At 42.1% G+C, this 12,000-nt stretch overlaps 2 protein-coding genes across 2 annotated transcripts in view; one reads left to right on the top strand and one right to left on the bottom strand.

Annotated features, from left to right (window-relative positions):
* Positions 1–4,299, top strand: part of dnajc2 (DnaJ (Hsp40) homolog, subfamily C, member 2) — an 8,435-nt gene extending 4,136 nt beyond the window's left edge. The window contains exons 7-17 of the mRNA XM_027163983.2: positions 192–257; positions 352–443; positions 989–1,110; positions 1,398–1,547; positions 2,305–2,393; positions 2,508–2,577; positions 2,709–2,887; positions 2,986–3,086; positions 3,158–3,268; positions 3,863–4,023; positions 4,118–4,299. Coding sequence (XP_027019784.1) covers positions 192–257; positions 352–443; positions 989–1,110; positions 1,398–1,547; positions 2,305–2,393; positions 2,508–2,577; positions 2,709–2,887; positions 2,986–3,086; positions 3,158–3,268; positions 3,863–4,023; positions 4,118–4,186 — 1,210 coding nt within the window. The 3' untranslated portion in view covers positions 4,187–4,299. The remainder of the gene's footprint in view (positions 1–191; positions 258–351; positions 444–988; positions 1,111–1,397; positions 1,548–2,304; positions 2,394–2,507; positions 2,578–2,708; positions 2,888–2,985; positions 3,087–3,157; positions 3,269–3,862; positions 4,024–4,117) is intronic.
* On the bottom strand, positions 4,227–11,709 carry pmpcb (peptidase, mitochondrial processing subunit beta). Its single transcript, XM_027163984.2, has 13 exons — positions 11,590–11,709; positions 10,960–11,088; positions 9,890–9,976; positions 8,617–8,746; positions 8,285–8,483; positions 8,057–8,136; positions 7,162–7,274; positions 5,616–5,759; positions 5,364–5,524; positions 5,190–5,275; positions 5,009–5,097; positions 4,844–4,919; positions 4,227–4,396 (listed from the first exon to the last, which is right to left on the bottom strand). The coding sequence occupies exons 1-13, from the start codon at positions 11,668–11,670 to the stop codon at positions 4,335–4,337; spliced, it is 1,437 nt and encodes a 478-aa protein (XP_027019785.2). The 5' UTR covers positions 11,671–11,709; the 3' UTR covers positions 4,227–4,334.
* Positions 11,710–12,000: the final 291 nt, after the last annotated feature.

Consider the following 12,000-nt stretch of genomic DNA (forward strand, 5'->3'; position numbering starts at 1 on the left):
TGTGGGTGTGTGTAAAGGTCTGTACAATTAGAAATTAATTAGGTGTAAAGTCTTCTTTAGACTGTTTTAATTTTTAAACAATGGTCCTGAAACGTATTCGTGAGATTGTTCTCTCAGAAGTCACGTTAATGCAACACCGAAGCAAATATTTATGCCGATGTTCATTTCCAATGTTATTTCTGTTATTTAAGGTACAACTTTGATTCATGGAGGGAGTTTTCGTACTTGGATGAAGAGGAGAAAGAAAAAGCTGAATGGTAACACATTTACATATGATACGACATTTACATATTATAATGTAGCTCTTTCTTTACCTTGTGTTGTGTGTTTTTTTTTTGTTGCTTTTAACAGTCGAGATGAGCGAAGATGGATCGAGAAGCAGAACCGGGCATCGCGTGCACAAAGGAAAAAAGAAGAAATGAACAGGATACGAACTCTCGTAGGTACGGACGGTGTCACCCTTAAAGCCCCTGTAATCATCTCATTTGACCATCTGTCATGTTTAAATTGGCTGTTTCTTTTTTTTTTTTTTTTTTTTTTTTGGATCTTGGAGTTCCTCTTGGGTCACACATTAACAGTTAATTCTAAAAAGTATCTAGAAAAGTGCCGTCACGCCAATACATTCTTGAGTCAGGTGTCTGGCCCTGCGCGTGTGTCTGCCCCTGCGCGTGCGTCTGCCCCTCGATTCAGTGGCCTGCAGCAGTCCATTCATTACCAGCTGCACTCGGGCCGGTGCATTTAATGTGCTTACCTTAAGTGTCTTACTTACTTTCATGTAACTCTACCAAGGTACAGCCATGTTGTGGAGAAACTCTAATAGAAGCAAAGAATTAGTTCCAGATTACTGGACAGAGACAGAGTACAGTGTTTGTCTTCCCCATCATCAAGGCAGCTCAGGCAAAATGGTCTTAAAATACTGATTACAGCATCTTTGGCACTGTACTGAAGATATTCTCCTGTGTTTCACCTTTTGACCGATGTGTTGTAGATACGGCCTACAGCTGTGACCCAAGGATAAAGAAGTTTAAAGAGGAGGAGAAAGCCAGGAAGGAATCGGAAAAGAAAGCCAAAGCCGAAGCCAAGAAGAAGGAGCAAGAGGAAAAGGAGCGGGTCGGTTCTTCTAAACTGAGCCATATTCGTGTCTTAAAGAGAATTTAATCTTGTAAATTATGATTGTCTTAGAGAGAAAAATATACTTGAGCCTTGTATTGGATCGTGTTTCTGGGTGGAGAATGATGACGGTTATCAGAGGGAAGAAAATGTAGCAATGATAGAAAAGTGAAAAGAAAAATCTCTCAAACCACTTTAAAGACTGACTTTTGGGGATCTTGTGACTACAGGATCATGTAGTCATGGGAATGAAATGTGAGTGTTTTGTGTGTTTTGCTGCACTTCAGGCTCGACAGGCAGAGGTGGAAGCGGCTCGTTTGGCCAGAGAGAAGGAGGAAGAGGAGGCCAAGCAGGCAGCCCAGCAGGCCAAGAAAGAGAAAGAGGCACAGAAGAAAGCCATCAAGAAAGAGAGACAGAAACTCAGGACGACGTGCAAGGTGCGAGAAACCATGATGAAAACTCCAAGCACTACTGAGTGTGACCCTCAATAATGATTAAAGGAAAAAGTTTGACATTCATAAACAACATGGCCACCACATGCCAATAAAGTCTAGGCAAGAAGGAGTCTAAATATCACAGATTCCTGATTCACAGTCAAAAACTGGGGCCTGGTAATACATATTGGGTGGGGAAAAGAAAAAACAGTTACCTGTCAGCTTTCTGAGCTATAGTTGTAAACTTTGTCCAGAAGGGGGCACTATGAGCCTGTCTCTTTTCAATCTTTACCTTTCTCTTGATTCTTTAGCTGAAACTATTAAAATTTAGCCTTATGGACCATTTAGTCCCACCCTCTGAAATATACAATAATTATACAATACATAACAAAATATACAATACATAACATGCAAGTCCTACTTTGTGAGCTGGTCCCAGGATTTTTGCTGCTTAAAGGTGAAACTACGAAAAACATGACGAGTACTTTTCCTGAAAGTTCTGTAAACAAGCAGTGACTGGATTCTGAGATTGGGGTGTGGTCACATGTAGGGGACGGGGTTAAAGTCAAATACTTCTTTCCCCGGAACCAGTGAGCTGAAATTTGTCGCACTGTATCAGGACGCTAAAACATAACTGACTTTCTAATGACAAGTGACCCGATCAGACTGGGGGTATGAGGGCTTGCAAAGGGTGCTTGGACCCTGCCACTTTAAATTGTTTTGTCAGCACGGGAGCATTAACCAGTCTTCTGTTTTCCAGAACTGTAATTACTTTGCGGATACCGAGGCAGACAGCGTGAAGATGATGGAAGACGTCGAGAAGTTATGCGATCGGCTAGAGCTTCTGAGGTAGTGTACTGTTCCTTACTGTGCTTTATGTCGGAGAGATCCGTTTCTTTTCCTTGTGGATGCACTGGTCTGGTCTGAGATGAAGCTGATTCGTATTTTACTCTCGTTCTCTAGCTTACAGACGTTAAATGAGCTTTTAGCTTCATCCGGCAAGGGGGAGAGCCGAGCTGCCATAGAGAAACAGGTAAAAAATAAATCTGTTTAAGTTGTGAAAATCTGAGATTGAGCACTTGTAGCCTCTGTGAGGGTGAACTTTCGGCCTCAAGCGTACACACGTGGAAAATATAGGTTTCACTATGAGTATGTGTGGCGTAGGTGCAGGAAGTGAACGCGCAGCTGCAGCGCGAGCGAGAGGCCGAGGTCAGGACACAGCAGGCTGCTCGCAGCTCAGAAAACGCCAACGCCGGAAGCGGAGTGAGCAAGGGCTGGAACGAGGAGGATCTCCAGCTGCTTATCAAAGCCGTTAACCTGTTTCCTGCTGGTACCAACGCCAGGTTAGATCCTTGCTCGCACCATCAATCGTGCCGTCCCATGCTGGCGGCAGCGGTGTTGTCACAGTGTGTTTACAGTTGAACTCTTTCCTGTCCTGTAGATGGGAAGTAATCGCCAACTACATGAACCTGCACTCAGGTAGTGGCATCAAAAGAACCGCCAAAGATGTCATCAATAAAGCCAAGACTCTCCAAAAACTCGGTGAGTTCCGTTCACAAGGTCCATGTTGCTGCTTGAAGAGCAGATAATTCAATGCTTCTTTTTACCTCCAGACCCTCACCAAAAGGAAGAAGTGAACAAAAAGGCTTTTGAGAAATTTAAGAAAGAGCATTCCGCCGTTCCACCGGCTGTAGACAACGCCGTGCCTTCGGAGCGCTTTGAAGGTGAGTTTCCTCTGAGTGCTTTAATGCACATCTGACCTGGACCCAGTGTTTGTTCATTTGTGCTGTAACGAGTCCTACATACTTTGGGTTGGATTTCACACTAGATGTGTTTGCTGTGTCTCAGTTGGTTTGTTCCCTGGTGCTCCTGCAGTGCTGCTCTGGTTTCAGATTCACTTTGACATTATCAGAAATGTGCATAGAGAACTTTTCTTTTTATATATATATATATATATATATATATTGATTGATTGATTGATTGATTGTTTGGGTGTTATTAATACGGCAAGGCTTCATCTGTGTCCCACAACGTTTCATTGTCCCTCGTGCTGCACATGATATGACATGATAAACTAAAAAACACGCACAGGTTACTTCACTTTCTGAACGAATCTAGACCCGAGTACGTGTTGTTCATTTTCACCCTGCAGGTAGTCTCTGGTGCAGTAGCACACTGTGCTTCCTGCTCCACATTAATGTTTTTATCATGTGATCAGTTTCTGACTAAACCGCCAGTGTGAAAACTACCTAATATTGTTCTTTTCCATATGTACATACTGTCGCTTATTAAGTTAATATAATTTACGCTCCCATTAGGATCCGCCAGTGACACTAATCCTGCTCCATGGACTACGGAAGAGCAAAAGCTTCTGGAGCAGGCGCTGAAGACCTACCCCGTCAACACACCTGAGAGGTGGGACAAAATCGCTGCAGCTGTGCCTGGACGTACCAAGAAAGACTGTATGAAGAGATACAAGGTAAGCGCTCCACATTAGAGCAAGACTGAGCTTCTGTAAGCGGCACTTTATCGAACATGACATCATAACCATCTGTCATTTCTGTCCATCACAGGAACTCGTGGAAATGATTAAAGCCAAGAAAGCTGCCCAGGAACAAGTCACTGCAAAGAATAAAAAATGACAGGAAAAAGCGCAAGAAACAACCCCACGTGCACACTCACTTAGCTTCATGTTCTTTTAATGTTATTGTGGTGTTCTTTATTTTATAATAAAACAAAAAATGCACAGACTCCATAAATTCTCCAGGTTTATAATTTGTGACCTTCTCCTCATCTCATCCAATGCATCCCACTTTTGATCTGGTTGTAGTCTGCGAGCTGATCAATTGGCCCTGAAACACATTATTATAATATGTTCATTTATTAAACCGAACAAACATTAGTGATTAATCATAAGACCGATTACACACTATGCACTTTAGTATATGATATCAAATGCATGTGATGTCGCCGGCTTTAGCAGAATACGATACATTTTTAAATGCATAAAAAAATTTAACCGGCTCGTCGTTTGTAAGACGTCTTGTCCAACACGGTGTCATGGGCTATCCAGCATCAGTGCCTGGTTGCCCTGCCTCTCTCTCACTACATAAGCAAAACTGTCCACAATGAATGACACTTTATATCAGTGCATCATCCTTGTGCCTGAAGTGCACTTCTTACTGGGGTTTTCAGTAATAAACGCAAGATTTATACATAACGGCACAGAATAGCGCATCGGTACGTGATCTGGGCCGCACCACAAGTTAAGTTTATACATATTTCATGGGAATACGTACCAACAGCTGCGATTGCTGGAGCTTTGTTGTAGATGTATTTAGTACACACTTCCCTGATGGTGTCTGCATCAATGGCCTTGGTGTAGAGAGACGCATCATTGTAAGAGAACACAAATATATTTATTCTTTTAATTAAATAATGGTTTTACTAGCATGTAGACTTACATCTATTCTAGCCTCCAGTTCGTGGAGTGGAATTCTGCGCCCGTAGCACAACATCTGCCTCCCGATGTCCTCGCAGATGGGGGTGGATCCTAAGGAGAAAAAGCCAGACATTTTATTTAACCGTATAAATTCAGCCGGATTCCTGTCACTCGAAAGCTGATCCACGAAGACTGAGACTTGCCGTCTAAATGAAGCAGCATGTTGGTTTTCAGGAGATTCTTTGCTCTTGCTACCTCACTCTCGGTCACACTGGTGCACAGGGACATCCTGCAACATCACACACACACACACAAAACAATTAAATGCAGGCAAGTCATTGATGCTCCGAATACGGAATACTGTCTGAGTCGCTCACCACTCCAGCTGGGTGTAGTGCATCATGTCGCTGATCGTGCTCGGCTCACACACGCTGTAGATTCCCCACAGCCCTGTGTCGGTGTAGCAGGTGTTAAAGGACTGGAAGCTGTGGCACAGGTTCCCCTGGCACGCCATCTGGGCCAGTCGACTGGACAGATTCTAAAAGGAGAGACACGAGTTGATTCGAGTCGACACAACAACCTTAACTCATTTGCTATTGAATCCTAAACAACACGGTAGAAATACTGACCACACCGCCACCGAAAGATCGGTCCCAGTTCCCTATAAGCGTGTTGGCCACCATGAGAGGGATCGTGTCAGGATGAGACCAACCTACTGCCTCCACGGCAATCGCTATGTGAGCAAGTGGCATCTTATTATCGCTGATTCGAATCTGTATGGAAAAATAAATAGTGTGAGAAATATTTCATGTAGTGTACATAAAGTTCATTTCCTGTCTTGTCAACTCCTCTAGTATTTTAATCCACTCACTGTCCACTTTATTAGGAACACCTGTATATTATTGTACAGATGCAGGTCAAGAGCTTCGGCGAATGTTTATGAAGCATCAGAATGCAGAGACTTCTAACTTTAATTGTGGCATGAGCAATCGTTGGTATTTCAGAAACTGGTGACCACGGATACACAAAACACGGATAAGAGCGTAAAAGAAAACGTGTAAGCGGTTACTACACCTTCATATACAGATTACACTGCACAGGTATTTTTATTACACGTGCTAATTTAACGAAGAACGGCCCTTTGTGTGTGTAAATCCGAACATTGCCATGCGACATTAGTATAAAGTTTCCTTGTATGATGTGCTTGGTGTCCTCAAACTACTGATCGCTGTATTTATCCGTATCAACCTTCTCTCTAAATTGCCAACAGATTTCAGCCTTTTCAATTGCTGCAAAATAATGTATTTTTACTTGCAAATAAGCAAATTAAAAGAGCTTGCATGTTTTTTTTTGTTCTGTGCTGGCCATTTCAGCTCTGCAAGTCTTTCCTTATATGGAGTTTTGTGGGCGTCGACATTCAAATCAGCTCTGCAACACTAACATGCTCAGAAATGAAGATGTGATTTCGCACGAGTACGAATAAAATCTCTCTTACGCAATCGTTTACACACAACTTTTCTAAAAGGACGATAAATAAGTCTTGATGTCTGTAAGGGAAACTGGTCTCCATGTCTGACTGTTATTGCCCCTTTTCCACCGAGGCAGTTTGAGTGCTGGTTCGGAGCCTAATTTAGAACCAGTTCTTTCTGTTTCGACAGCAAAAGCACCGGCACTGAACCAGGAAAAGTGGTTCTTAAGTAGCACCAAAACGTTGCTGGTCTAGACTGAAGAACCGCTTGTGTCCAGGGCTGTGGGTGGGGCTGGGGGCGGGGCTACTGTTAGCACTTTTGATAATGTACCTAAAAGTATACTAATGTTTAATCCACTTTTACTTTACCGCAATATAATCACTTATCAGCACACATGCTAAGGCTAACTTTTTTCTGTGTAATGATAAAATAATGTTATGTACTTTCTCGATTACAACCTCCGTTTTTACAAATTACACGGAGCTGCACGTACACGTTGGATTCGCTGCGTTTGGATGCCAATGTAGGTTCACAAAGCCATGAGCATTAACAGTAAAGCAACATCCACCATTGTTGTTATGTTTGTGTTTGCCGCTGCTGCGCTAAAGTTGCTGCGCTGGGAAACGTGCGACGTATACAGTGACTACAGACTCGGCTCTGTGATGGCTCTCTAGCCGGTGGAAAGGCAAACTACGTGTTATTTTACCTCACTTCCAGTGAAACGGCAAGGCGGTAATGCTGGGGCTTCGTCCCTGTACCTGGCAGGCAGCTTTCCAAAATGGTATTTAGCCAAATCTATTAGTTCACTGTGAGACACTCCTGAAGGGGGAAAAAAAATTATCGGGATTTAAGCAATAAACAAAAACGCCTTCTAGGCTGGAACAAATTAATTAAGTACAGTAATACCTCGATATACGAGTTTAATCCGTTCCCTGACCTTGCTCGTATCTCAATTTGCTCGTATCTCAAAACAATTTTCCCCATTTAAATGAATTGTAATCCCATTAATACGTTCCAGCTCGCAAAATTCCACTCCAGTTGTTTTGTTTGTGTTTTGAATATGAAAAATGTACAGTACCTGTATATATAAATGACAAATTGTATAAAAACATACAGTAATAAAAGAGAAGGTTAAAAAAAATAAACTGGTTTTACTACAAAGTCGATTATTTACCTTGGAGATCAGACGACTTGAGCTAACGGAAGATGCGCACGGAGCTTGAGGGAGGATACGTACACTTTCACTTTCGTTCGTTCACTCGCTACTGTACGCTCTTAATGCTACTTTACACTTAAATGGAACTTAACTAAACTTCACTAAAATTAACTAACTTAACTGAAATTCTCTTAACTGTTGTCGTGGGTCTTTGTTCGGCGCCAGCGGCTCGACTGTTCGTATCTCACACGTGGTTGTTGGGGATCTTTGTTTCGGCGGCGGCAACTCGGATGTTCGTATTTCAAAAAATTTTTCGTATCTCAAGGCAAAAATTTGGTCGGATCACAGCTCATATATCTCAAATCTCAAAAAATTTGTATGTCGATGCACTCGTATCTCGAGGTATCAGTGTACGTGTTAATTAGGTACGTGTGTGCCTGTTTACCTCCAGCTGCAGCCAACACGATCCTTGGCCCCTTGTAATGAGTTGTAATATACTCCACAAGGTCTGCTCTGTTTATAGTTCTGAAAAAAACACCACCACCACCACCACCACCACCAGAAAGTGTCACGCTTAGCTATGGACACTAACTTCATTAATGGCTTCAGGAGTCTCTATTAAAAAGAGTGTGGATTATAATCTGAACTCCACAGCCCTCTATAAAATACGCACCTGATGTTTTCTGCAGGTCCAAGGATGGTTCTTCCCAAAGCAGTGTCCTGGTACGCCGTAGCATGCAGATAGTCGAAGACAACCTCCTGTAGGTTGGTCTCCACTTCCTGCATCTCTCGAAGGATGACACCACGCTCTCGCTCAATCTCGGCTTCCCCCAGCATGCTGTTCTGGATGATGTCGGCGAGAATCTCCACAGCTGGGGATGACAGGACAGATACAGGCCATGGAGGCTTTCAGCAAGTCCAAAAAGAAAAGTACTTCATTGGTTTAAACTATCTGTTCAACAAATGTGTACATGTATCTTGATGATGCTGAAAGTGGCATCATACCTCTGGGAAGGTCCTTGGAAAAGGCTTTGGCGTAATAAACAGTCTGCTCCCTTGAAGTATAGGCATTCAAGTGAGCTCCCATGTTCTCGATCTCCAGCTCCAGGTCTAGCTGGGAACGCTTCCTTGTACCCTATTTATTATTTTAAAAAAAGAATTAATTAAAAAAAGAGAGAGGGGTAAAAGGCTTATAAAGTGAGAGCTTCACTTTAGGGGCTTTTTACACCTGGTCACTTCATGCTTTTTCGGTGATCCGATAGCTATCCGATGGTAAAAAGACCAGGTGTAAACGCCCTCCATTCAAGACGGATATAAATCCGATGGTTCAAACCCCTTCATTTCAGATGAAACTGGACAGGTGTAAATGCATGCGATTGTTCAAGCCAACATACGTCAGCGCTATACTCCTCTCAAACGGAAGTACGTCAGTCACGAGTCGTGCATCTCGCCAGAAACAAATATGTTTTCCCACCAGTGCTGGCTCCGATCTTTCACCCAGGTGTCTCGTTGGGTCTTAAAATGCACTGCTGCCACCAGCGGAAATGCAGCAAACAGTAAATGCTGTTTTTTTGTAGCAACAGCACACACCAAAGCATGTTCCATTTCAATTACCTCGAAAATGAGGTAAAATATATTTGCATTTTGGACGGGTGTAGAAAGATCGGATTGATATCCGATTCGCAAAGACGCATTTATGTGGCCTGATATAAATGGAACAGTTTTAACAAATCAGATAGCTATCGGATCAGAGAAAACACACGAAGGGACCAGGTGTAAAAAGGCCCTATGCTGAAGGTCCTGCTCTGTTGTTTTGCATCCTGTTCATTTTCACTCACAGCCTTTTAAAGTTCTGTCCTGTGGAGCGCAGGGCTTCCAGTTCAAATCTCAGACCTGCCAATTGCTTGACTCGTATACACCTCACTTTTAAGTGGACAAAATGACTACATATATAGAGAATGCAACAGGCAGGAGATCAGTGGGATCTGTGTTGAATGGTTTATAGGTACAAGTCTTCAATGTCCATGTGAGATTATCGACAAGTCTTGTCCACTAATATTTTTTTAATGCAAACTTCAGGGAATCCTAAAGAACAGGTCTGAGTACCAAATGATGTACTACACACTTTGCTCTTACAAAACACATTTTTGATGCTAACTTGGGTGCCACTGAAGAGCTCTAGTCTCATTGAGACCAATGTTCAGGAATTTCTTTGCTTAAGCCATTAAAAGGACAGATTTTTTTTCTTCTTTTTACATATTGAGTAAAATTCTCTCACCTTAAAGGCCATGTGCTCCAGGAAGTGGGCTGTGCCGTTGTTTCGGTCATTCTCGTACCGACTCCCGGCGTCGATCCACAGACCCACCTGCAGTGATGTTATACATTAAACACTAATCTACTGTAGCGGTATCTACTGAGAATCATGAGAGAAAACCGTCCCCTTATCCTAAAGGCTGCATTAGTTTGAATTAAAAAAAAGCCTTAAAAATACACAATATGGCAAACAAAATTTTGCACACACCCAGAGGTGGGAGTAAGTAACACATGTACAAGTCACAAGTAAGTCTCAAGTCATGAATTTCAAATCAAAGCCGAGTCTTTTTTTAATATTTGTCAAGCAAGTCTCAAGTCTCAAATTTGTGACTTAAGTCCCCCCCAGTACGCACACACCTGACCACCACAAGCATATACACAAACTGTTCCATAAAGCAAACAATTGTACAGAATGTCTCTGTACGCTGTAGCTTTACAATTATAACTAAGAGACACACAGAGCTCCATGAAGACATGGTGTGGAGGTTAAATTACCAGTGAAAGAGCTCAAGTGTCCTGCACTGAGCCCTGACCTCCTTACTCTTATAACATCAATGCGTCATCTCACTGATATTTTAGCTGAATTATCAAAAATCCCCACAGCCATGCTCTAGCATCTAGCGGGAATTTACATCATTTATTTAAATCATTTAGCAGACACTCTTATCCAGAGTGACTTGCATTTTTTTTTTATTTCAGGTTATACACCTGAGCAATTGAGGGTTATGGGCCTTGCTCAGGGGCCTGCAGTGGCAGCTTGGTGGACCTGGGATTCGAACCAGTGACCTTCCGATCAGTAGTCGAACACCTTAACCACTGAGCTTTCAGAAAGGTGGAAGTTAATTTAACAGCAAAGGAGAGATAAACCTGGAATGAGATGCTCGACAAGCACCTATGGGAGATATGATGGTCAGGTGTCCACAAAGGCCACTAACATCGAAGAAGAAACCCTTGACAGGCATCAGAGCCCTATCGTCTTTTCTCAGAAAATGAGATGATCACGGAAGCCTGTGTGGTGTACAGTACAGTTCATACCGTGCAGGTCTGCAGCCCTGAATCTTCAGACGCCACTCTGAGGCCATTGGACAGCGTGGTTAACTTCGTCTCTGGCACATTGAGCGCTACCTGAGCTGCTGCTGCTTGTGTAGCTCGCTGACGAAACCTCTACAATAAAATAAAACATTATGAAGAAATTATCAAGGGATCTAGCAGCATTAATACTGAAAATAAAACGATATTTAAAAGTTAATATATACAACTCTATGTATGCCATACATTTGAATCAAAACGGCCAGGACAAGGCATTATCAAATCTTTTATACAACTAAGCAATTGAGGGTTAAGGGCCTTGCTCAGGTGCCCAACAGTGGCAGCTTAGTGGATGTGGGAATCGAACTTACAACCTTCCAAATGATACCCCAACACCTTAAACATTAGGTTTGCGTTTGATTATAAGCTCCTAAATTCTGTTATATCACTGTTTACTCTAACGGTGTGCTGCTGTTTCATAATGTTTACTGTAGAGCCAGTTAGCTTCTTTTTCACATTAGCACATTAGCTTCTCAACCTGAAGCTTGTTCTACACCAGACACCCCAGAAGGACATGTTCGCTACACCCGCTTAGCTGCTTTTTCTGGTACTCTAACTTATCTATTTTTAACTTACCTGTGAGACTGGATTTGTTTTTAACAGATTTTTTACAAGATGCCCTCCTGCAATACCGAAGAGCCGCACGGGCGCCGCCATTTTGTTTACTTGTGTTTGTATGTCATCAGCGCCGGAAATGACGGATATTTTTTAAATTATTTATGTAAGTATTTATTTATCTATTTATTAATTAGTCAATTAATTGATTGATTAATCAATTTTTATTGTTTCAATAACAAATGATAACAGAAAACAAATGCCATATTATTCAAATCTTAAACACAGTAACATAAAAGGAAAGAAGAAGGAAAATACAAAGAAAGGGCATCGAGCAATTTAATTAATTTAGAAAAAAGGAATTAAATTAACAGGCTTGTAAAAGTCCATAGTTTTGGCTTTTAAAGTCCTTTTAAAGTTTCAAAATAAGTT

Source organism: Tachysurus fulvidraco, chromosome 10, assembly GCF_022655615.1.
Source record: "Tachysurus fulvidraco isolate hzauxx_2018 chromosome 10, HZAU_PFXX_2.0, whole genome shotgun sequence".
Taxonomy (NCBI): domain Eukaryota; kingdom Metazoa; phylum Chordata; class Actinopteri; order Siluriformes; family Bagridae; genus Tachysurus; species Tachysurus fulvidraco.

Excerpts from the sequence above, each read along its gene's own strand:
- pmpcb (XM_027163984.2), bottom strand. The coding sequence starts at position 11,670 with ATGGCGGCGCCCGTGCGGCTCTTCGGTATTGCAGGAGGGCATCTTGTA. Across the intron at positions 8,747-9,889 it reads TGGAGCACATGGCCTTTAAG|GGTACAAGGAAGCGTTCCCA; the intron begins GTGAGAGAATTT and ends AATAATAAATAG. Across the intron at positions 7,275-8,056 it reads CGTGTTGGCTGCAGCTGGAG|GAGTGTCTCACAGTGAACTA; the intron begins GTAAACAGGCAC and ends TTCCCCCTTCAG.